The sequence below is a fragment of the Lissotriton helveticus genome, chromosome 4_1 (assembly GCF_964261635.1).
Source record: "Lissotriton helveticus chromosome 4_1, aLisHel1.1, whole genome shotgun sequence".
NCBI classification, from domain to species: Eukaryota; Metazoa; Chordata; class Amphibia; order Caudata; family Salamandridae; genus Lissotriton; species Lissotriton helveticus.
This window is the reverse complement of record NC_136063.1, coordinates 348,330,570-348,355,218: the sequence shown is the minus strand read 5'-3', so window position 1 is coordinate 348,355,218 and position 24,649 is coordinate 348,330,570. Positions and strand designations below refer to the sequence as shown.

Genomic DNA, 24,649 nt, shown 5'->3' with positions numbered 1-24,649 from the left:
GGAATTTGAGGAATCAACCTGATCTCTTGGCCTTTAGGAAATCACTAAAAACTTGGTTATTTACCTTTCCAGGGTAAAAATGTCCCCAGGCAGCTCTCACTCTCTTCACTACATAGGTGTAAATGTAAATGTATAGGCATTTATATAGCGCACTACTTACCCGTAGGGTCCCAAGGCGCTTCGACCGCTGCGAAACCCTTCCTGGCTTCCCTGAGAGATGGTCCCTTAATGGGTATCTCCAGGGTGAGACCAGGCATCCCCGGCGGTCTGGTGGGGCCGTTAGTGAAGATGAGGCAAGCTAATGCCCAGAGTTGCCGAGTGTGAACGCTGATCAGAGTGGGCACCGAGGCGAGAGAATTATCGAGTCCGCTGACCCTGGTCCAGAAACCTGCCGTGCCGGGAATCGAACCCTGGTCCCGGGCCATCCTCTGCTCTCGGGTCTGCCGCCTCTAACCAGTGAGCCACACTACTTCACATAGGTAGCATGAAGACGCCCTTGGGCATATGTTGCACTTTATAAAATGTAATCAAATCAAAGGGTGCCTCCCATGAATAGTACATAGGCATTCTCATGCAACTAGAAATAAGTTTAGATGCAAAGCCCTCTCTGCTAAAACTGATAGCTCTGTGTCCCAAAACATGACACCGCTTTCAGGCAGGTGTAAGTTTGGAGCTTTGTTTAAATGTCTCAAACTTTTCAAACCTTGGTTATGTGTTGCACTGTACAGCACACATAGAAAGTGGGAACAAGTGTAAGTATGTCAAAGCATGGCATTTCAGCACTGGAAGGGTGTTCTTTCATCAAAAACCCATCCTAGGATCGTGCAGACATTCTTGCAATATGGTGCAAAGGGAAGTGTGTGGTGCTAAGTTGCCTGATAGAGCACCAGCATAGGGGAAGAGAACAGCAGAGACATATCTTAATAGCTATGGCAGTGCCTTGCTCTTCTTCTAGGGCTGCAGAGGACATTTCCTTCCTGTTCTGCGATGCAATTATAAATTAGTAAAACCCCCTTTTAGTGTTTATAATTATTCCAAATGTTTTACATCTATGTAAGGTGCCATGTTTTGGATTTTTAAGCGCCTATTAGTGAGACAGTTGCAGAGGAGTTGATTTATTTCCTTTTTAGCACAACTCAGTGCAGCAACCAAAGTTGGCCCGGCGCACAAAGCAGCACAGTCACATTTATTAAAAATGGTGGGCTGCTGCTGTCAATCTCTGTGCAGGTGCACTATAAAGGCTGTGTAGCACCACTCACTCACTTTACACCACCGTGCAGAGATGAGTGTGTGCTGCGTAGCATAGGAATTGCACTGAACGTATACCCCTCCAGTGCAGAATACTGTGCCTAGACAAATTCTGAAACATTCCCCACACCATATGCATGCTTTGCAACTCAGCACACATGCAATATGCGAAAAGTGTGGAGATTTTTTCGTTGCTGTCTGCTTCAAAGAAAGTGTTACTTTTTGCTGCAACCTCCCCCCACGGGTGCTTGCATCAAAAACTGCCCACCCGAGGAACAAACCCTGACACAAAGTGGTGTGAAGCACAATTAGGGCTGATAACAGATGCACCCACTGCAACACCCATGAAACGCCCCTTTCATACGCTGTTCTGCGTGAAAGGGTCACATATTTACAAGGCGATGAAAAGCCATGTAAAGTAGCTTTGCCTTGCCTTGTAAATATGCTGCTGCACATTGAGCCACCGGAGCGTCAAAAAAGCGCCGCTCCGGCAGTGAAAAAGTGCAGTTAAAGGCCTCGTAAATGAGGTCCTGAGTATTTACACACTTCAATGTAACTGCCAAATTTTATTTATAAGTTATTTTCTGAGCCCCAACCAACGACGCACATCATTATAAGATACAAACAGTGGCCCAAGGGAGAAAAGGCATATTTGTTTTCAATAACTATCACGTATTTTTGAATGGTCAGATTGCTTACGGTCACTAAACAACCGTGCCTCTTTATAATTTTTTGTTGCTAAATCCTTTTCAGCCAGCCCTTTCGCTCATAATTTCCCTTTTTCAGTTTTGCCAAAGTTCTCTTCTCTATTACACATCAAGTGTATCTTGCCTCATCGATAGTATATTTTTCAAACATTCTTTTCTGTTTCTAGCACATAATGCACATCTGCTCGTGAGTATCTAGGAAACATACATTTGAAATCAATTAGTGATAGTAACAGTAACAACCTATAGCCTAGTCTTCTCACTAACCCCAGCTCCTTCCAACTGGCAAAAAAGTTCAGCAAGTTAATGCTCACTGTTGACATTTAATATGACAGATCACAATTTTGAATTCTGGGAAGGTAAATGAATGCTTTTCTAGTTTATAAATTAAGTAACTTTCAGATGAGTATTGGTAGCCCCTGTCACATAGAGTGTTTAGAAATTGCAGACTTGTGGTATAAAGTTTTATGTACTACAAATCATGATTCACAAATGTAATTTACACAATTGCTGGAAGTATGCATTGTCTATCCTCATTATAAAGGTTGCTGTGAAACAGTAAACATTCTTTCACTGAGTGCCTAGGTTTGCAGGCAGACCTCGCTTAGTTCTATGTTAAGAATAGCTTCCCTTTTTTCCTTGAATTCTGATATTTCTAGTTTTGCCTGTAAAATGAAAGTACCTCAAGAACAAAACATTTCGAGTCAGATCTAGGAAGCATTTTTACGGATGCAAACATTTCAATTCGAAGTGAGCAATTTCAAGATTGATTCTTTAAACACCTGCGAGGTTGCTGATTTCTAATCATATTTTGTCTAGAAACATTGAAAATACATTGAAATGCCCCTTGAATCATTGAAATTAATGTGATGTATTTTTCTTATTTCATTTTCTCCACTTTTCCACATAGGTTAGAGGTGTATTGTGTTTTTTAAGTAACTTAACATTTGTTTTTACTGCTGGAACTTAATACCTCTCCAAACTGACTGCAAGTTGTGCCATGGTTGAGCTGCGATTCTCTCAGAACCGTGTTCTGGCTAACGATATTCTGTATATTAAGTTCGTGGATGCCGCCTCTCACACATTAATCACCCAATTTCTGGCAGGCCTGATAAAAAGTGCCCTGGATAATTTTGACTCCAGAAAAAGCTCCTGTATGCCCTTCTATTTGAAGGCATGTGCAATTTATAGCACCTGGTATTTAATGGGGGAAATAAAGTTGGCATCTTCTAAAACATGTTGGCCGATCAAAACTGATACATTTAGGAAAAAAATCCAGGTACATATCAAACCCAATGTATTTATGTGCAGGAAGGACCAAGATCCCCATTTTCATGGTCGATACGTTTGATAGAATTTATCACACCTGATAAATTCAGAACCCAGAGGTGTCAGATTTTACCAGGGCAATCAATTCCATCTACATGACACTTATAACCAGGAATTGGCACTGTGTGCTGCACATAAAATGACCATTGCCCTGCGCATTGAAAAACTACTTTTACAGGGCCGGGTACTAGCTTTGCACTGATATGCATATCACATTTAATACATGGCATATTGTAGGTTGCCAGTAATAGCTCAAGATGTTTGCACATTTAAAAATATGCTCATTTATTGAAGAGTGAAATAGAACGTTGTAGGTTAACATTCCCAATATGCAAATTTGTGGCTTAAACATTCATATTGGAATGACAGCCAGTTTAAACTGTGCCCTTATCTCTCAAAACATATTGTAAATTGGCATTTGTTTAGTATCAGGTCTTGTGACGGCGAATTATCTGATGGCTGAAATTCACAAGGATACTGATTTAATCATTTCACTCAAAAGATACAAAATATAACATTATACAAATGTACCCAGTCTTATGGTAATTTATTTGTATAATTGAGTCTAGAGTCTTGAAAGATTATTCAATGGAAATGTCCTCCCAGACCTACTGCTCTCAGAAATATGCAAAGGGCTAGCTTGTTTGTTCATAGTTATGTAAGGAATATCTTTGTAGTTCTGGGGCATCCTGTGAGTTCTTGAAAAGGTCCAGCCTTTGGAGATGTTTCTTTTTAAGTGAAATAGATGTTACATCTGAGAGAGTATTTTTTATTAACATTTTTTGCAAATCTACTTTTTTCAGACTTGAAAAGGGAAAGCACAGCTGAAGAAGTCCCAACAGCACACATAGAGAAAACACATAGGAATTTGTCCATATATTTAACACGAATACTACCATTGGAAAGGTCTTGCTTCATATTTTTAACCAAAACCCCAAATTGGTCTTCCAGCGAAAATGAGATCTATACCTACTGCAGATTCGTAACTCAAGAAGAATCCGCTGACGAATGTGGAAATTATGGTTATCAGCCGGAAATCTAATTCTGAGTGGGTTGGAATCTATTGTCTGGTGTGCAGTAGCTCTGTATCAACTATGTCACTTCTACAGAGCAGCCAGATATGATTTCCCCTAAATGATATGTTCAAAGGAGTACTCACAGGAAGATGAGATTCATTAGGATCTAGTAGAGAGATAACTGCTTTTATCAAATTGTAAAACTGAAACCAGAAAGTTTTGAAGAGGTATGCAGTTTGATATCCAGAAGAGTGAGCATGCTTCTGGGCATAGCCTCTTCAGGTGTCCTTTATCTTTTGAAGCTATTTAAAGGAATTGTTCACAGGTGATCCAGGGCTCCTTAAAGATATGCCCAAGCCCCTGGAATCCAACTTGGATAGAGCATGGAGGTTCTCTCAGTGGAATACCTTTGCAATCCATACCATGTTTTATGTCACAACATAACAGTGCCAAACAAGATGAGTTAACAACATTTCATGTGATCTTGATGAACTTGCAGGTCAGACAAAGTTTATACTTTGGCACTGTGCCAACCTTTGAACTTAGACATTTAGGTTATAAAGGAGCTTTGCTTTAGTTCTACTTGACCTTTTGGAATGAAAATGAAACAAACAAAACATGATATAAGATTTGTAGACTCACCACTTAATTTTGGGCTGGGGGTTCCTAAAGCAGGTCGATGATCTTTCACTAAAATCTTAGATCCAGCTGTTGAGCAAATGAGATATGGCACAAATAATAACTTAATAGGTTAACATAATATAATAAACTATTGCTTTATGTTTATTGTTCACATTTTTTCTGTTGTCGCTACAGGCTAATGCTAGATAGAATCAGCTGAATGTACTTGTATTTACGTATGTAGTTTTATCAGAATTTATGGAACCCTTTAAATGAGATGTTCAGCAGATCAGAGATATAGCGAAATGTATATTATGGTGAATACTAATATGGTAACAAAAATATATGACAAATAATTATCAATTCATTCCATTGTTAAAATCTGCAAAGTGATACAAATGTAAGAGATACACAAGTTGCACATTTAATTTCGAGGTAATATTTTGTTGAATGCTAAGCTGTACGTTTGTCCAAGTAACAATAAACCTAGCGGGAATGTTATATGTATGTGTCTCAAATTTTCAACCCCCTTCCAAGTGACATATTTCTTTCAAAATGTATCGAGGCATAAACAGCTGTTCAACTAGTTATAAATATGTCTTATTCAATGTGCTTGGTAAGTTTTTATGCAGCTATTTCTTTTTGCCACCTGTGCTATGCCAGTAGAATTACAATATATTAAATTACTCTGAGGTGCTTTGTGCATTTATGGTCCCTTGCCATGCTGTTCAACTTTAATTTATCGCTCAGTCATATCTATCAACTCAACATGTTCCTGTATTTATTGTTTCCAATATCCACTCAATCAAGTTTATCCTTATTATTATCACCCCCCTCCCTTGCAGAGGCCTCTCACCTCTCCCTACAAACACACTTATTGTTTGCCTCCTAGTGAAACACAACATCATCTGTGACCCATTGGCCTTCCTCTTCTAGTATACTGGCATTTGAGCACGATTGATCGGCTCGTCGCCATACTTGAACAAGCAACCATAAGTGCATTGTACTTGTGTTTCAATGTTTTTGGTAAAATAGTATCTCTTCTTACCTAGCCTTATTTGTGTCACAGATTTATACCGCCCTCTTCAAATGAACATATGCCATAGTCTTTTAAAAAAGACTAATGTTTATTACTAATAGCAGTTCCACAGCAAACACACATTACATTTTATAATATGACTCCCCTCCACCTACCAGTTACATTATCTGAGCATTGTACTACATAATTTTTTTTATTTGCACTTCTAGTAGCAATGCGTTTTGTTACATTCATAAAATGTGGAACAAATATGAAATTTTGACATAGTACAATTTAATATATTATATAATATGATTGAGGGCACCATGATATGTTGAAATATCTTACAGCATAGACAATATTCCTTAAGATTGTGCAGAAAACATTTTTAATAAAGGCAAGGCTGCCTCATTTGTACTTAAAGATACTTTAAAAGACACATATCGGGACAAAACATTAGTTTTACTCTCAATGAAAAATTATTTTAGATACATGAACTGCCTATCAGAATCGAATTCCATTCCAACAGACTTTATTTTGGTCTGCACAACCTTGAAAAGTACACAATACAAGCAATAATACATAAAACAATCAATATATGAACATAGAATAAGAACAAAGCTCAATTTAAAAACTCCAAATGATTCATCATAAAAAAGTAGATTATGGATGCTGCTAGTCAGGAAGCACCGGTTGCCCCTTTTCAAGTTAGCAGCTTCTAGATTCGATTTGTTCAGTACAATCAATATTTAAAATGAAACAGGTTGAAAACTGGTTAAAATGTGTTAAACGTGTAAAATAAGTGAAATGAGTAGCAGATGTCAAAATAAAGACTGTGAGAGACTTGTTTGATTACAGAGCTAAATTTAGCAATGCCCTCCGATGGCGCCACATAGAATTCAAAAAGCGAGAAACATCAAAAACTATGCATGGATGGGTATCAGTTCACAGTAATCTAAAAGCCTCCGCAAACTGCCTAAACCCTAAGTTCCTGCAAAGTGGGACTAGCCATCGGCGTCAAGCAATTTTATACCCAGGACAGAAAAAGAAAACATGGATATTGGTCTTGTTGGTACAACTACATCCAGGGCATGCCAGGGGAGAGGCTTTTGACCATTTATTCTTAAAGGCACGGAGCGTCAGGGTCTCTGCTCTGAACTGGAGGTATAGTTTCCTTGCCATAAGAGGCTGGACAGCGTCCATGTAGTGCTCAAAATGATACTCAGCTTTGATGTTTAAAAAGTCAGCTGGCTAACGACTCAGTTGGTTATTCCCCTCAATGTCGGCCAATGTGAGTGATCTGTATGCTCTGACCACTACAAGGCGCGGGGTGGCCTGGCATGCTACTTGCTGGTTATTCCACAGATTTGGAAGGAATAGCTTGTAGCATGTGTCCCTTAAAAAGGCGAGCCTTGGCAACTTGCCCACATCCGGTAAACCCAGAATCTCTTTAATCTCTGACTGATAGTCTGTGAGTTCCGGGGTGGCCCAAAACCTGCGCCAGAATGTTAGTGGTCGGTCCATATGTAGAGAGATAAGGGGAGTACTTGGAGGAAGACCCAACAACTGCCTCAGGAGGTTATTCTCGATTTTAGACAAACCCCCGGTGGGGCAGTGCCACCAAAGCTCAGCCCCATTAATTGCAGCGCTCCTGATTTGCACTTTATAAATCTCCGCTACCATGGCAGCCGGTTTGCAAGAGGAGTTCCTGTAAGTATTTAATACTCCACCTACCATTTGGGCAGGTTTGAGGCTTGCTTTGGCTAACTGTGGGCCCCATTCAAGCTTTTCAGATAGTGTGACACCAAGATAATCAAAAACGGTCCCCAGTTCTAGCAGGGTACCACTTAGAGAGGGGTTGGGGCAAGTGGATTTAGATGGATTTAAAACCATAAATTTGGTTTTGAGAGTGTTGATCTCCAGCCCCCTGATTGCACAGAATGTTACAAAGCTATTGAGAACCCTCTGAATGCCCAATGGTGACTTGGAGAGGAGCAAGGTGTTTTCCGCAAACATCATGGCAGGCACCTTGCTGTGCGCCAACTTGGGGGCGTCGTAGTCCACAACCTCGTTTAGATGGGCAACCAGAGCGTTGATGAAAAGGCAAAAGAGGGTTCGGGCAAGCACACACCCCTGTCTTACTCCTCTATTGACTTCAAAACGGGGTATTAACTCCCCAAACTTCCCAAACCTTACTTGGGCATATTTTTCCACATGCAATCTCATGATCAACGTCAAGAGATAAGGTGGGATTCCCAATTGTTTGCATACCTCCCACAATTTATCTCTGGATACCAGATCAAAGGCAGTTTTGAGGTCGACAAATATCATATAGAGGCTGCCACCCTCTATTGATACCGTCTTCCAATATAATAGCTGTAGCCTTAGAGTTTTGTCGAAAGTGGAGATGTTTTTCCTAAACCCTGCCCGATAGGGGCACAAGTTTTTACACTCCTCCATCCACACTTGAAGGCAATCGAGGAGGACCCTAGCAAATAGTTTCTATGAGACATCGATCAGACTGATCGGCCTATTGTTCGTTGGTAAAATAGGTGAGCCTCTTTTGAAAACAGGAAAAATGTCAGCCTCCAGCCAGCTACTCGGAATCTCCATACCTCGCACAATAGCATTGAAAACTCTCCAAAGGTAGGGACCCCATATTGTTGGTTCTACCTTATATAAGGGATCTTGTCTAGACCGAGTGCTTTACCCAAAGGTAACCTCCTGATTGCACTTAGGACTTCAGATAGGGTAATCCCTTGCTCCTCGCCAGCTGCCGTCACGGGGGTTGATAGGGGTCTAAGTCAATGACTGTTTCCAAAGTATATAAGGATTGGAAGTGGGACTTCCATGCCGCTGCTGCGATGTTGGGCTCTAAAGCTGTTTGGCCTTCTTCACTATCTGAGCACACTAGTGTCCAGAACGACTTCATGTCTCTATTTCAGAGAGCTAGTTTAATGGTGTCCCATCCATCTGTCTCCCATGCCTTCTTTGCTTGTTTAATACCGTCGCTATAGCAGCACCTCATTTGCTTGATCAACGATCTGTCACTACTTTTGATGGCATTAAGGAGAGCTCTCTTTTCCTTGCGCAAGTATGTACAAGGGGGTTGAATATATTAGCCAAACTAGTTGTTAGTTCTATGTGCAGCACCTCTATTCTATTGTTATGTTGGGAAGAGTTCATTTCCCCAACAATTGCCCCCATTTCCTTGATGAGTTTTATAGTTAGAGCGTATAATGCAGCTGTCTTATTCGGAAACTGCTTTAATGTCCCCCATCTAATTCTCCTCCTATTATTAGCGAGAATTAGATTGCTAGCTACATGGGTGCTGGTATCCATAGAACTGCTAAAGTTTGGCAGCTGCAGCTCCAATCGCAGAGCGTTGTGGTCGCTGTCATGCCGAGGCAGGACAACAAAGTCAACCAACCATTTCCATGATCTAGCTTCAACTAGAATATAGTCCGCAGAGAGGAGTGTCCAGGTCTATTAAAGGTTGTCTTCCCCTGTCTGTCTGACTTAGTACGACCATTACAAGCTCTCAAGGAATGAGTTAGTGTAACAGCATTGATGTGGAGTCTCAGAGGATTCCAGGCCTTAATTGCTTGTATCTGAGGGTCAAGGATTAACCATAACCGATCCTCAGCACTACAATTTGCAACAGGAGAGACAACAAGAGGCTCGAATTGGTGATTAAAGTCACCACCCACAACTAATCTTATGTTCCTGGGAACGGGACAGAACTGTTTAGGGCTTTCAGTTGCTCAAAAGTCTGTGACTCGTGGCAAATACTTACAGGTCGGGAGTAGATATTAATAAAAGCAATTTTAAGGCTAGGTGGAAAGGTAAGTATGGTGCACTGGATGTCATTAGACTGGGTATTAAAGTGGTCCACTGAGCAGTCCAAGTATGTGGCAACCCAGGTGCTCAGGCCCCCAGAGGGTCTACCTCTCACCCCCTGTATAGCTGGGCTGATAAAAGTCGCATATCCCATCCTCACAAGATCATCCCTCGCCCAGGTTTCCTGAAACATGCAGACATCATGGGTACCCACAAAGAGCCCCCAGTCTGGGGTATCCAGTTTGTTTTTGATTCCGGCAATGTTCGAGTAAAGAATCCTCAACTTATGGTCAGATTTAGAGTGTTCACCAGAGAGAAGATCTGGGCTGAAGGTAATCTCATACTGAGCCAGAGGGGCAGCTTCCACTCCATCTTCGGGCAAGCCATTGCCTGCTGTGCCCGAGAGTGGGGAATTCCATTCATTCCGTTGGTTGTAAAATAGTTTGTGATAGAGAAATTAGTGATAGATCCAAAGCTCTGATTAAAAAATATGTATGAATATATATTGGACTCAACCCAGAGGTAGTGCACATACACCGCATACTATTGACTAGGCTTAAATGACGACATGGTTCATATAAGAAACTCTAGATATTTTGTGTGCTGAACTTTCCCATTGTAAAACTAAGACACTTATCTTAACAATCAAGGTTCTTTCTGTGTAAACCAACAAAAACGGATGCTTTCAGAAATGCATCTCTGGAGGATAAAGCCCTGAAGAAGTCTTGTGAAAAGAGAGAAAACGCATTGGCTATGCTGATGTGAACTTATCCAATACCAAACTAAAAATTTTTGAACATACAACATGTTTGAAGCAATCTTAATGAATATGTGAAATTCTGAAGAAACTTTGGCAAATTGAACAAAGTTCCAGAAATAGTGCTGTATTGTACTTTGATGTTGAAACAGAACAGATTATCTTGAGAATATTGATATATAGTGAGTACTGATCTTTTTTATATATAGATGTGTGGATTGTATCTGCTTATGGGGACCCAAGAGGCTGTGTTCCCCTGATTTGAGCATAAAATGTTTATATTAAACCGTATGTTTTGGTTGGTGCGGAATTGAGAGTTTAGGCCTCTTTCTTGAAAATCGCTTGATGTTCATCGTAGTAGTTTAAAAACTAGAATCAATCAATACGAAATCCCCATATACCTGGTAATGCATGGAAAAAAGCTGTACATATTCGCACTTAATAGAAAACAGGCACATTGCTCCCTTTTGAGCTGATGGACAAGCAGAGAAAGGAACCAGTACATGGCAACAATGTTTTATTGTTTGTGTGCTAAAAGCCACACTATAACTAAAGGCCGTGATCTGTAAAGTGGAATCATTCTTCTCATACGCAGCTGTAGCATAAAAATAAATTGTTCTTTTATTCTGGGTCATGGTGTTTAACTCAAAGGCTACAATTATTTCAACCTACACTGAACTTCGAAACACTATCCATAATGTGTTATAGTATCTGCACCGTTATTTTGTATGAAAGAGAGATTATATTCCGTCAATGCGAGGTGACTTTCTCACGTTACATATTTTCATTTTTCACTCATGTAAGGATTCTATTAAAAGCTGAGTGAAAGACTACCCAAAGACGAAAGCCCGCTCAAAGTATGGGGAACATAAAAAGTCATATGTAGAAGTAGATGTAGTCTAGTTGCTTTCTGGCTTGTGTTGAAACCTATGGACGTTGAATACAATGCCCTTTTTAGGTTTCGCCTGGCTAAAGCTCCGCACTGCGCAGCTTTTCGGCGCAGGCGAAATCCTAATGAGTTCAATATGTGTGCTTTGTTCCGCCTCTGTCTTTCATTGGCTAGCTCCATAAATGGAGGCTAGCCATTGGAAGACAGAGCCGTCCGTCATTGTGCGAGGCGACTCGTGGCCGTTCCCGCCGATTCTTTCCCTCTCCCCAACATCATGAAGACGTGGCCACTGTGGGCGTGTACTTTTTTTTTTTACACCGGTTTGTGTTCATTGTTTGTCTTGTTCCCTGTCCCGCTGGCTGTTTCCTGACCACCCTCCCGCTGTCCGTGTGCCTGCCCGCCCCCCTCCCGCTGTCCGTGTGCCCGCCGGCCCCCTCCCGCTGTCCGTGTGCCTGCCCGCCCCCGTCCCGCTGTCCGTGTGCCCGCCAGCCCCCCTCCCGCTGTCCGTGTGCCCGCCCGCCCGCCCCCCTCCTGCTGTCCGTGTGCCTGCTAGAGGCTGTTCATCCTGTCTGCAGACAGCGGTCCGCCACTGCTCGTCTATGATTGGTACACCCAGCTCCAGCTCTGATCCAGTACGCACACACCCATCTAGGTCCGGTGCCCCATCCTGGGCTGTATAATAGAAGATGGATACCAGGTTGTTTTGAGTGGAGGCTGTGTGTAGCGTATGAAGGGTGTCCAGAGTGGGAGGCCGAGGCTCTTTAAGGAAACTAGGGGTAGCCGCTTTTACGTTACGACACAACCTGAGAGAAGTCTAGCGGGAACGGCGGCTCTTGTGCAGAGAATGCATTGCGGCTGATTAATGTGCCATAATTTAGTTACTCGGAAATGCAACTAAGTGCACAGTAACAGAATCCGCAAGCTAAGTCCAATTGTTATGTGTGTATTCATTAAAACAAAGCTAATGCAATAACGTAAATAGGGATCACATGATTAAACTGGTCAGGCAGAGGCTCCGACGTAATAGGTAGAAGTCTTCCTTCACACACCCGCCCGCCCCCCGTCCCGCTGTCCATGTGACCGCCCGCCCGCCCCCCCTCCCGCTGTCCATGTGCCCGCCCGCCCGCCCCCCCCTCCCGCTGTCCGTGTGCCCGCCCCCCCCTCCCGCTGTCCGTGTGCCCGCCCGTGTGCCTGCTAGAGGCTGTTCATCCTGTCTGCAGACAGCGGTGCGCCACTGCTCGTCTATGATTGGTGCACCCAGCTCCAGCTCTCATCAAGTACGCACACACCCATCTAGGTCCGGTGCCCCATTCTGGGCTGTATAATAGAAGATGGATACCAGCAGTAACAAATCACATTATTAACAGTACTTACTATTTTAGAGGGACTATTATGTCAAAGAGATCATGTGCCTGTTGCCAAATATAAATATTATCCTGTATATAACTGAATAGTCTTATTTTCAAGAGAAATTCTTTTTATATTATTTGCCATTCTTTCAGCAAGATCATCAGCTTAGGTCGCTCAGTTAGACCTGTTGCAGAAATGTAGGTGTAGCCTTTAGTCACCGCTGTTATTCTCAGAATGGTTAGCGCCTCCTTTCGAGGGTCGATGAAACGAGTATCACTAGTTTGGGCAACACCACCTGCTATTACAGCGCTCGTAAACTTAAAATAAGTTTGCAGTGGCAAGCCCTATAAAATATGCAATTAATTAAGTAAGCAAATAAAATAATTTACATTGTGTTGGTTTGAAGTACTCCGCAAAAGTAACATTCATAGATGATGCCTTGTGTTTTAAGTTAATTGTTGCTCTAGTAACACAAAGTACATTGCAAGTACATATAATGAACAAATAAAGCGTTTAGTGAAAATTCACGAGACCTGTGTTTTATGTACAGATCTGTGGATGGTGAGAAACTGCACCCTGCCAAGCGCCCAGAAGAACCCCCTGTGTACTGTTTCTATGGACACACCTAACTCCGCACTTCGCTCAATGGTAGCCAAAAAAGAATGTAGAAAGGATGTTAAGAAATCGAAATCCTAGTGGTGTTTCCCATTTTCTAACTTCCTCATTAACAATAACACTAGCTTCTTGTGAACAAATTAAAATGTTCTTCTCAGTCCGTTTTCAAATGTGCAAGTTTGATTTGACTTATTTTAGGCTTTTAGAGTACACCAATTACATCGCCTAACCAATTGTCTTAAGTTTGTTTCTATGCTTTTCACAGACAATCGAATGCAGGACCATAAAGAAAGTCCCTGATGGTATGGAAGTTTCCATATAGCCCTGCTTCTGTTTCACATTCAAAGGAGGGAAGGAAGAAAAGGCTACTTAAACCCAGAAGGCCTCTGTAAAAATGTTTGAAAAATTTGATTTTAAGCTACTATGGGCCAGACGTACGAAAGGATTTATTGTTTCTTAACGGACCGAATAGCATTTTTGGTCCGTTAAGAAATGCTAAATTGCTTTTCTATATGTACAAATGCAGATAGGGAATTGCAAATAGGTATTTCATATTTGCAATTTCCTAAGCATAATGTACAAAGCATTTCCTAAATGAGAAAAGAGCATTTAGGAAATGCTCTTACCTTCGGCTCAAAGCACCCCAAAATGCTTTTTTTAATTTAAAAAAGTGCCATAAAGCACACACTTGCCTCTATGACATTTTTGGGCTTTACACGTGCACCACATTAAGTATCTTCTAACATAGTTGCATTAGTCCTTCTTCCTTGAACCGCACGCTCACCTCAAGGCCTGCCAGCTCTCTTGAATCTATGGTTCCCTGGAACATTCATCAACAATAAATATTATATGATTCACCCCTTCCCTAAATTAAATGGAAAAATGATTGAAATTAACTCGAATTATACTAAATAGAGAGTCTAGTTAAACAGTCAAGACACTTGAAACTACTCCCAAGATCAATTATTTAGTTAAAAAATATAGATTTGTTTGGTTTACTTAAACCTGATTTATTTTTAATCTGAGTTTATTTAAACCATGGTAACCAAATGTGGAGCTGCTACCAAGTCATATTTTCCAGAAAGCCACGCGGGATAAATTCACATGCAGTGAATTTAACTGGGAACCCTTTACATTGTCAGTGGTTATCCTGACAACCAAGCACAGATTCAACGTTCAAGAACCAATTTGGACTGTCCTGACTGAAAGAGGCATTTACTACCCCTGCTTAACATTTCATGTGGTGAGCACTAATTTTAGTCCTATTATGTCCAGCACATAAATTACTTTAAATCCCATACCACCCATCCTGCTGTAAGTGCAGAGTAAGACTGCAGAGATTAAGCTAATGGCAATGTAAATGACAATGCCATTTATTTATCTGTTTTCAAAACCAACACATAAATACAAATGTTGTCATTTACAATGCCAATAGCTCTAATTTTTCCAAAGGCGAAACCATTGCATTGTAAATGCTTGTTGTTTCTGCACTTTACCAGAATATTCTAGGTAATTTTACGAAAATTGTCTTTTACTCTTCATTGTGAATTCGTAGGTTTGAATATTGTAAAACCTGTCAGTATCTTGTGCTATTTGCACTGTGCCAATTACATGATCTCTTTTTAACCACATCAGTTTCTGTAACCTGATCTCAGCCAAACTCCACCCACCTTGCTGTCCCATGTACCATTTTTTTAAAAGATGCTTCTTTCGCAAAATGTGCTGTTAGATAAAGATTTCAGAGCTAGATCATCGTTATATCAAAGGGAATAGGAATGCTTGCTTCCTTACACTTTGACTTAAAATGACTGCCTCAGTGGTTTTTATATTAAATCCTGATGTGACTAGTGTGTGGGAGAAAATGCTCATACTAATAGTGTGTGTGGGGAAAAAAGATCTTATCACATTGGTTAAGAAAATGTAATTTCCTCTGACTGCTCCTTTGACTATCCGTAAAGTAGGCATATAAATGTAAAGCCCTATTTTGAGCAGTCGGACCGCTGTCGACTAACAAGGCACTCAGGATACCTAAACCTTAAATAACCTCTGATTCAACCACATTCGACTTGACCTACGATGGATGAAATATTATTCTATATCAAAGTAGAAGAAATGTTTCTGTGTCATCTTCTGAAAATGGTTCATTTTTATTTCGCCATGAACTAGGGTATGAGTGAAGGCATTGAACCGCACACAATGTTGGGCAGTACAGGCTTTGTGCAAATATGGTTTCAAATGAAATTACATATATTGATACTGCTTTAAAAACACTCCAAAAGAGAAAACAGACTACATCTGTGATCATGGTATGCTAATATACTAGATTTTTATATTTTTGTACAGCTGACCCTAAAGGTCTACATTCTGATGTTGGACAGAATTGAATGAATACTTAGTATATTCTAGCTTGTTTCAGTAATTAACTCCCATCAATGTATTAAACTTATATTATAAAAGTTGCTTTGAGACTTTACAGATAAGAGTTTTGGAAGGTAGTCTGGTTCAGCCATGCTTGCATTAAGACATCTGAACTATAAGAGGGGCTCTAAGGGGCCAATTCACAAAATTAAATGTACTCATGAGTAGAACTACTGCTACTCACACATGTTAAACTCCACTTTTTTGCTATTCACACTTACTTTCTGAGTAAAGATGTACACCTATGTGTAGACTTTCAGGAATGTAAAGTTTACAAACATAAAGTTATTGATAGTAACTCCCAGCTGTTTTTGGAGATTGTCACCACCAGGTTGGAGTTCTTTTTACGAGGTATAATAGCAAAAATATAATGTGTATTACATTTTTAGGTAATTTAACTATATTATCTATATTATTTGCATTTATAAACATTGTTTTGAAATAATTCAAAAAATATAGTCACCCACTTCTGCTAATTTGATTTATTTAGTTTCTATAAACTTGGTTAAAAATGATGTCATTAATTAAGTTTTCATGTTTTATACCTTTAAAATTAAGTTAAAAAGTTTAGTTTTTTTTTAATTCAGTAAACCTTTGAGGGTTGTCAGATCGTTCCCCAGTGGAAAACAGGTTGCATTTCAGTCCGGCTAGGATGCAGAAAAGATGGAGGTTGTCTCTTCCTGGTCTCTCCAAGACAAGGCGTGCAGAGCCAATGTTGGTGTGGTGGAGGGAAGCACTTTACTCTCAATCATGATTCGGTATCCTCCCTTTGTATGCTTTGAGAAGTGTTGAAGGCAACAATTAAAGGGCGTATCATAAGTTACACTACTGGGTAGAATTGCCGATGGCTCCAGTTGATCACAGACCTAGAGTTGCGAGCCCATAACCTGGAAAGCCTATATTCCACGGATCGGAACTGGGCATTAACCTTGCACATACCAAAGCACTTCTTCACCAAACTCTAGTAAATGAGGCAAAGATAACATGGATGGCATCCTGGTCCTACCTTTATAAGTGGGGTGACAAGTCTAGCGGCATACATCACAGGATTTGTCACAATATCTTACCTTGGAGGGAGTGCCCATTACGGGGATTGGGACATTGCAACACAATTTGGCTGATACCTCTCTAATCTATAAGTGCAGTGTGATACTAAACCACAAAAAAGTACTTAGAAGAAGACCTCATGGCGGGGGAACTCAATGTAGGTTTAAGTAAGTTGAACTCTGGTAAGACCCTGGGCCCTAATGCCCTCCTGCTGAAATTTTGTAAGGCCTGTATGCATACACTAGGAGAACCCTTTGTGCATGTAATAGAAGAGGCAGCTCACACCGAAAGCAAGCCCCCAAATTTGTATGAGGCTGAGATAGTAGTGATCCCTAAGCCACGGTGACATTCTTACTGTTGTTCCTCCTACTACCCCATCTTCCTATGGGCCCTCTAGCTCCTACAAATCTTTGAGGAGACATCCAGCCTCAACATTAACGTGTCTAAGTTGGTAATATTTCAAACTAATACTCACACACATGACCTAAGATGGGCACCAAACCTACAGGTATCAGCATTGGATTTCCAACATCTGAGAGTTTACTTTAAGAGATACCTACATTGACATGAGAGATGAATATTCAACTGCTGTTGGAGAAGGTTGCTACTGATTTAAGGGGCTGGATGCCACTCCCTATGTCCCTCTAGAGTAGATCAGCCATATTAAACATTGTGTCATTGCTGAGATTTTTATGTCAATTGAAGAATTACCCCTACAACATCCCAATCTCTTTTCCCACAAATTCAACTCCATGATTTGTAGTTTTCTGTAGAATAAAGGCATCCCACGAATTGCCCTGATAAAATGCTTCGAATCCACATTTGATGGGGGTATAGCAGCTGCCAACATCGAGTAATACTACAGAGCCTCACATCTGATCATAGCATAGTGAACGAATGGTGGTGCGATGCTTTAGGTGAATCCGCATATGCCCCTGTAAAATGTGCCTTAGGAGGGATGTCGATCCAACATGTGTTATATGGGGTGAAGCCATGTGCTCCGCTTCTGCCGGCGACAAAGGTGGTGCGTTGACTGTGGAGCCTCATCCTGCAACAACTAGGGTGGCAGAATAAGTTGATGGGACTGACTCTTCCATTGAAGTGCACCCTACTAAAACAAGTGGTGAACTTACCGGGGTTCCAGAAATGGGACATCATAGGGATCTCCACATTCTCCTGCAGAATCTTACCAGACTCTGGAGGAGGAAAACGGGATCTACCAAAACCAAGTTTATTGGTATCTGTAGCTCATGCATGCTCTGACACCTTACATTTCAGACATAGATGATCTCCCTGATTATATCCCGTTAGAGACAAAACTCCTCAGGGGTGAGCTGGGAGACCACAAAGTCACATATGTGTATTGAAAAATAATTAGTAAAATGGCTGACCCCTTTACTTCCCTATGAGCTGCTTGGGCACTGGCGTGGGCACTGACGGATGAGGAGTAGGCCGAAGCCAGGGAAGGGCCACAACATTCGGCAGTCTCCTCCAGACTCCACTTGATACAGTTGTGAATCTTCCAGAGAACCTACAACACCTGACATAAATTGTAGAGGATGGGGTGATACCCTCCCCAGTTTGTCTCTAATAGGTGGTGCCAAAGGGGGCATGTTACATACGACTGGGTCTGCCTCCAAAAAATTATGATACTGCTGCAAGTGCTTTCCTGCTTGGGAGGGGGTCCTAAGGTGGGCCAAAAGTGCAGGACCCAATATTAGTCCTATCACACACCAGTTGTGTTCGAGGTGATAGCAGGCACAAACTCACCCTGTTTTGACTGGTGCTCACAGTGGCCATGCGTGTGTGAGCGGAAGAGAGGGAAGGACCACAGTATGAACTTGAAAAGACAGGTCAATTAGGTCATAGCCTTTCTCAAAAATAAACAAAGATATGGGTGGACTTGGTAAGATATTGAAGGATGGACCTCCTACCATGAATCACCAAGAGAGACATGCTTGAGACTAAATATGCCCAAACATAGGGTGACGCCTGAACCGCTCGGGAGGGCGGGCAGAAAGTGGACCGAGTCCGGGGTGATGTGTTTGGCTCTCACCTGAGGGAGGGGAGGAGGGATGTGGGGAAGGGGGAGGGAATAGAATGTGTTAGACCTGGAAACCTTAGCAGGGTTTCCCCAGTCTTTTTGCCTTCAGACCTCCTTTTTTCGCTGACTTCGTTTTTGCTAGCTTTATGACTCTACGCACTTTACCTCTGCTAACCAGTGGTGAAGGGCATGTTCCATCTGCTTAAAAAATAGTAACATTAAGCACTAGATTTTATGACAGCCATGGTCACCTCCCTTATGTATAAAAAACTTAGGAATAATTCACCAGACCCTTTGGGAGCTTTGAGGGAGGCGTGGGGAACTGACATGGATATATTAGCGGATGATGAGAGGGTGAAGGGGTTTTAAATTCTTAGAAACATGCTTTCCAGGCACGCTTCAGACACCTACAGCTGAGAGTCTTCCACAGATCCTATTCCTCCAGAACAATTATGCACCATTTTGGAAGATGTCCTTCGAATCAATGTGCCAGGGGGTGTGGACAGACAGGGCTGTTCTTTCATATGCTATGGGCCTGTCCCATTATTCAACAGTACTGGCAGGGGGTAATACGGGTCATGGGCGAGGTTGCAAGCTTAGCAGCCCCACTCAAAGCAAAGTAGCATTTCCTGTGTATGACAGGAAAGATGATATGGTCCAAATATACCAAGATATGGCTTATGGTGACAATCATGGTGGCCAAATGGAACATAGCTGGGGCTTTGGGAGTAGATCACCTGCAGAGACTGAGTTATTAGAAAACTGATCTAGATTGGCGAAACAAGGAAGAAAAAGTATAATACAAGAGTCAGGGGTTGCCCAAAAAGAGGGAGGAGATTTGGTAAATGTGGTAGGCATACATGGGCTACTGAACCAATATCTGGGAAGAGAGCGGGTGAATAAAAATATGTTATGTTAGAATACCCGACAGCATATCAATATATACTTTGTAGGGGAACTTGCCCTGATGCTTTATGTAATAATATTATACACTGCAATGAAGGGCTATATTGTAGTGTGTACTGTGACAAAAAAAGCATATGCAAAACAATCCAACAGTACTGAGCAAAAGTTGAATTACATTTTCTTTTTTTGCATTAGCATATTCACAAATGACATATTTAATTTGTTCATATGTCCCTGGTAAAGTGCACTATATATGCCCTGGGCCTGTACATCAAATACTGCTATTAGGCCTGCAGCACTGATTGTGCCACACACTTAAGTGGCTTTTTTAAATGTGTCTCAGGCCTGCCACTGTAGAGCCTGTGTTTGCAGTTGTAAATGCCATGTTGATCTGACAAGTTAAACCTCTTTCCAGGTAACCCTCTTGCCATGGCCCAAACCTTAGCTTTTTAATACATCACCCCTAAGGTAGGCCCTGGACAGCTCAAGGGCAGGGTCCAGTGTATTTAAAAAGTAGGACATGCACCTTAAGTTTTTACATGTCCTAGTAGTGAAACATTTGTATATTCGTTTTTCACTGCGGCAAGGCCTATCTCCCCCACAGGATAACATTGGGATTACCTTATTACATTTTGTAAGTGTAATTTCCAATTAGGAAGAGATGGAATCCCAAGTTTAATGTCTCTGCAATAACAATTTAATATCACAACTTATTGTAAAGTCGAATTTTAAATTGTAATTCTAAAAATGCCACTTTTAGAAAGTTGGCTTTTTTATACTTCAGACATTTGGTGCCTGCTGCTTGTCTTTGAATATTCATCTAGGGTGGGTGACAGGTTTCTGCAATCCCTCTAGAAAGCCACACAAAGGAAACTTATTTGTGACTTGATAGGCCATCCCTATCCCGATGGGCTATCCTGGGCAGGATGGGAAGGAGGAGCTGGAAACAGCCTCACACTTACACCTGAATAGACTATATTCTGTCCCCACACAAAAGGCTACATACCCCTGTAGTGAGTCTGGATCCACAACAGGAAAGGCAGGGACTCTGTACACTTCAAACACATCTCTTTGAAGTCTCCCCTACTTGAAAGGTCCAAAGGTATAAGTACTGGACCTCAGACACCACCACTTCAGTACACTTCTGGACCTGTGGATACTCTGCTAGGAAGAAGAACTGCTGCGTTGCTACCAGGACTGACACTCTAATTGACTGCTACTCTGCTGGGCTCCTACTTTGCTGTGCTGACCTACTGGCCTCTTGCCTGGAAGTGAGAAGCACTGGACCTGCATCTTTACAACCCAGACCCAGAAGTACTCCAAGGGCTATCTGACTGGCCGGCCTCCTGATCTGAAGTCTCAGGAACATAAAAGACTTCCAAATATCCTGTTCCTGCACTTGGAATTTGCCATCTGTGAGTCTGCCCTGCCAAGTGGTGCCATCCCATTCCTGGACTCCTGACATTGGGCCACCTTCAACTCATCACAAGACTTCACAACGCTGGAATCCACAACAAGGCCCTAGACTGGGTCCACTCCTTCCTCACCGGTCGAACGCAGCAAGTTAGACTACATGTGTTCCTCTTCGAACACATGGAGATCAGCTACGGAGTACCCAAGGGCTCCTCCCTGAGTACCACCCTCTTCAACATCTACATGGCTCCTCTCAGACCAATTTCAGGAACTACAGACTCAACATTGTCTCCTATGCTGATGACACCCAACTGATCCTCTCCCTCACCAACAAACCCACAACCCCCAGAAACAACTTCCACAGTGGGATGAAGGGCAGTGCCGCCTGGATGAAAACCAGTTGACTCAAACTCAACTTGCGACAAGACCAAAGTCCTCATCCTGGGACCAACTCCCTCAGCCTGGGACAATTCATGGTGGTCCTCCACATTGGGAACCCCACCCACCACCACAGACTGGACTCCTCACTCACAATAAACCGTCATTTCAACCCTGTCACCTCATCATGCTTTCACATGCTTCGCCTGCTTCGAAACACATTCAGATGAATCCCCACTGAGTCCAAAAAATGGTCACCCACGCACAAATCAGCAGCAGACTCGACTATTGCAATGCACTCTACGCCGCTGTCGCCCAGAAACTCCTCACGAAATGATCAGACTTTTCAAAATCCTGCATCTAGAATGCTCCTCGATATCCCCCACTGCAGCCATATTACTAAACACCTCTGGGAACTCAACAAGCTCCCAGTCAACAAAAGAATCACTTTCAAGCTCCTCACGCATGCCTCCAAAGCCCTCAATGACACAGGACCAGCATACCTGAACCACTGCCTCTCATTCCTCGTAACCACCAGACAACTCCGTTCCGCCCAGCTTGCTCTGGTCACCGTTCTTCTGATCCTCAAGACTAGAACTGTTGGAAGATCCTTCTACCACCTCACCGCAAAGACTTGGAACACCCTGCCTCGCCACCTCAGACAATACCCACCATGGCCCCAATTCGGGAAGGATCTCAAAACAGGCTCTTCGACTGAAACCCAGTACTCAGATATATCAGCAGCCCCCCCCCCCCCAGTGCCTTGAGACCCTCATGAGTGAGTAGCCATGCTTTACAAACCTTGATTGACTGGTTGATTGATTGCTCCAGTGGAACTCTCTTGCGAGAGCAGAATCGATGAATAGCTGCCGCTGCAGTAGCAACATCAGCACATCGTACACAGAATTGGTGCATTGCCTCTGGAATGGAACCAACGCCTAACTGCCACAACTTGAAGAAGATTGACACATCACCTCTACTCTATAGGGAAACCCAGTGCCCAGCGTTCAGAACCGCTGTATCTCAGAACCGGGCCATCGTCCTCGGAACGGACTCATCATCGCCATTGCATGGAGATGATCAACGCATCCCACCAACTGCTTCGGATGCACTGGCACATCGCTTGGCTGGACCCTGCATCTTGGGTAACGCAACCAGTATTAAGGTACTTTTGTTCAGTGGGCCTCATTAGGTCCCTGTATCTGGCTCGTGCGCCATCGCGGTTGACCAGGACTCTTGACTTTGTCCTGGTCCATCGCGACCAGATAACTCACATAAAATCTCATTTGTTCTAAGATCTATTCTACTGTTTATTCTTTAAAATTGAATACCCCAAGTTCTACTTATTGAATGTTTGTCATTTTGGACTGTTTCATTTATGTATTAAGAATAATGTTTCTAATTTGGTGTGGAATCTTTTTGGGTGGTGTTTTCTCTGTTTGAAGTGTGGCACAAATACTTAACACACTGTATGTTAAGTTAAGCCTGTCTGCTGTGTGCCAAGCTTCCAGGGGGTGAATACAGGTAAATTTAGGGTATGTGTGTGACATACCCTGACTAGGATTGTGGTTCCTGCTTGTACAGGGTGCATACCTCTGCCAACCAGAAACCCAATTTCCAACAGTATGTTATGGCCTTCTGTTGTACCATTTCATGGTTTGACGGTTCTTTTAAAAGCTAAATTGTATTACTCCATGTACTGTACCTTACAAATTTCAATAACATGTATCGTTAAAAAAATGAAATCAATCAATAATCACACTTATTGTTTGTCATCTTTTTACATATATAAGCTAAAGGAATAAAATAATTCATTTAATTATTTAAAATGTAATTCCTAATATTGGATGTTAGTTTAATTCCATGCCTCCGTTGTTTTCTATGAGAGTGTATTACTCAAGGCTAAACTGGAGTACTTTTAAAGCTGTTCTGACATTGATAGGGATGAATCTAATTTTGAAGTGCATTTTGTGACTTTCAAAGATCATTCTCATTTGTGGGTGTATTTCTGGGTTAGCATGTCCATTCCTAAACCCCTTCTCAATGCTCCCTTGGACTCATTCATTTTGTAGTAATTATTCCCAATTTTCACACCACATCCCTGGCCCCTACCCTATTTACTAGTAAAAAGCACACATAAGTGTGCAAAGACCTCCACCACAATTGCTGCTATCTAAGTACAGAAAAGACAGGAGGGGCAGAAGTGAGACATTTCACTCACAGTTTTGTGCATTGCATATTATATTAAGTACATAATTATGGACTGCAAAATGCAACTTGTTCAGAAATACATTGCTCGAATGGACTCTTATCAGTTGGATTATATCACTGACCAGTCAAATAGTGATGCATCACATCTGCAATTTTGGCAGTGGTGGATCTTGGAAAATTATGTACATGGTAAAAAGTGAAATGATATATTATTTACAAAATTCAGCCTTGTTACCTTCACAGGTTGGAACCTTCCCACTCCAGGTGTTATCTGATCTGCAGACTCTGTGCTCTGTGCCACCAGAGAGGAAGAATCCAGGATGACAGGTGTAGATTAGTGTGTAACCAAGTGAAGGGAGATCCATTCCAACAACATTGGCATGCGCAGGAGATTCTGGCTGTTTGCAGTTGTGAGCTGTAACAAAAAACATCTCTTTACTTTTCTGTATTAAAATTGCATTTCAACTACTACTTTCTTCCAAAGTGGAAAAGTGAAAGATTGTCCTTATACTCACAATAATTTACATGTTGTATAATCATACATTCAAAGCTTTTTGGCACAATACTACATACAAGTGCAAATGCCTTGTAAGTACTCAATACAACATTTTCTGTCTCATTGTACTGAACATAAATCATGTCTTAGGGCTACACTCATTCCTCAGTGCTCTGTTGCACTATATCTCGATTGTGCATACAAATACCTCCACGTATATAAAACCGTACTTTTGCAACAAAAGTCTTACCAATTTAAATTGTATGCAGTGCACTAAGCTATAACAATTATTTTACATTAATACAACATTGGTATGATTGGTTTACAGTATCTGTTCATTGCTTTC

At 41.8% G+C, this 24,649-nt stretch overlaps 1 protein-coding gene across 1 annotated transcript in view; it reads right to left on the bottom strand.

Moving 5' to 3' along the window:
* The window catches only part of CSMD3 (CUB and Sushi multiple domains 3), a 3,006,114-nt gene that overhangs the window by 87,437 nt on the left and 2,894,028 nt on the right, over window positions 1-24,649 (bottom strand). The window contains exons 65-66 of the mRNA XM_078686868.1: window positions 24,043-24,222; window positions 4,943-5,008 (exon numbers count right to left, since the gene is read on the bottom strand). Of these exons, the coding sequence (XP_078542994.1) occupies window positions 4,943-5,008; window positions 24,043-24,222 (246 nt within the window). The remainder of the gene's footprint in view (window positions 1-4,942; window positions 5,009-24,042; window positions 24,223-24,649) is intronic.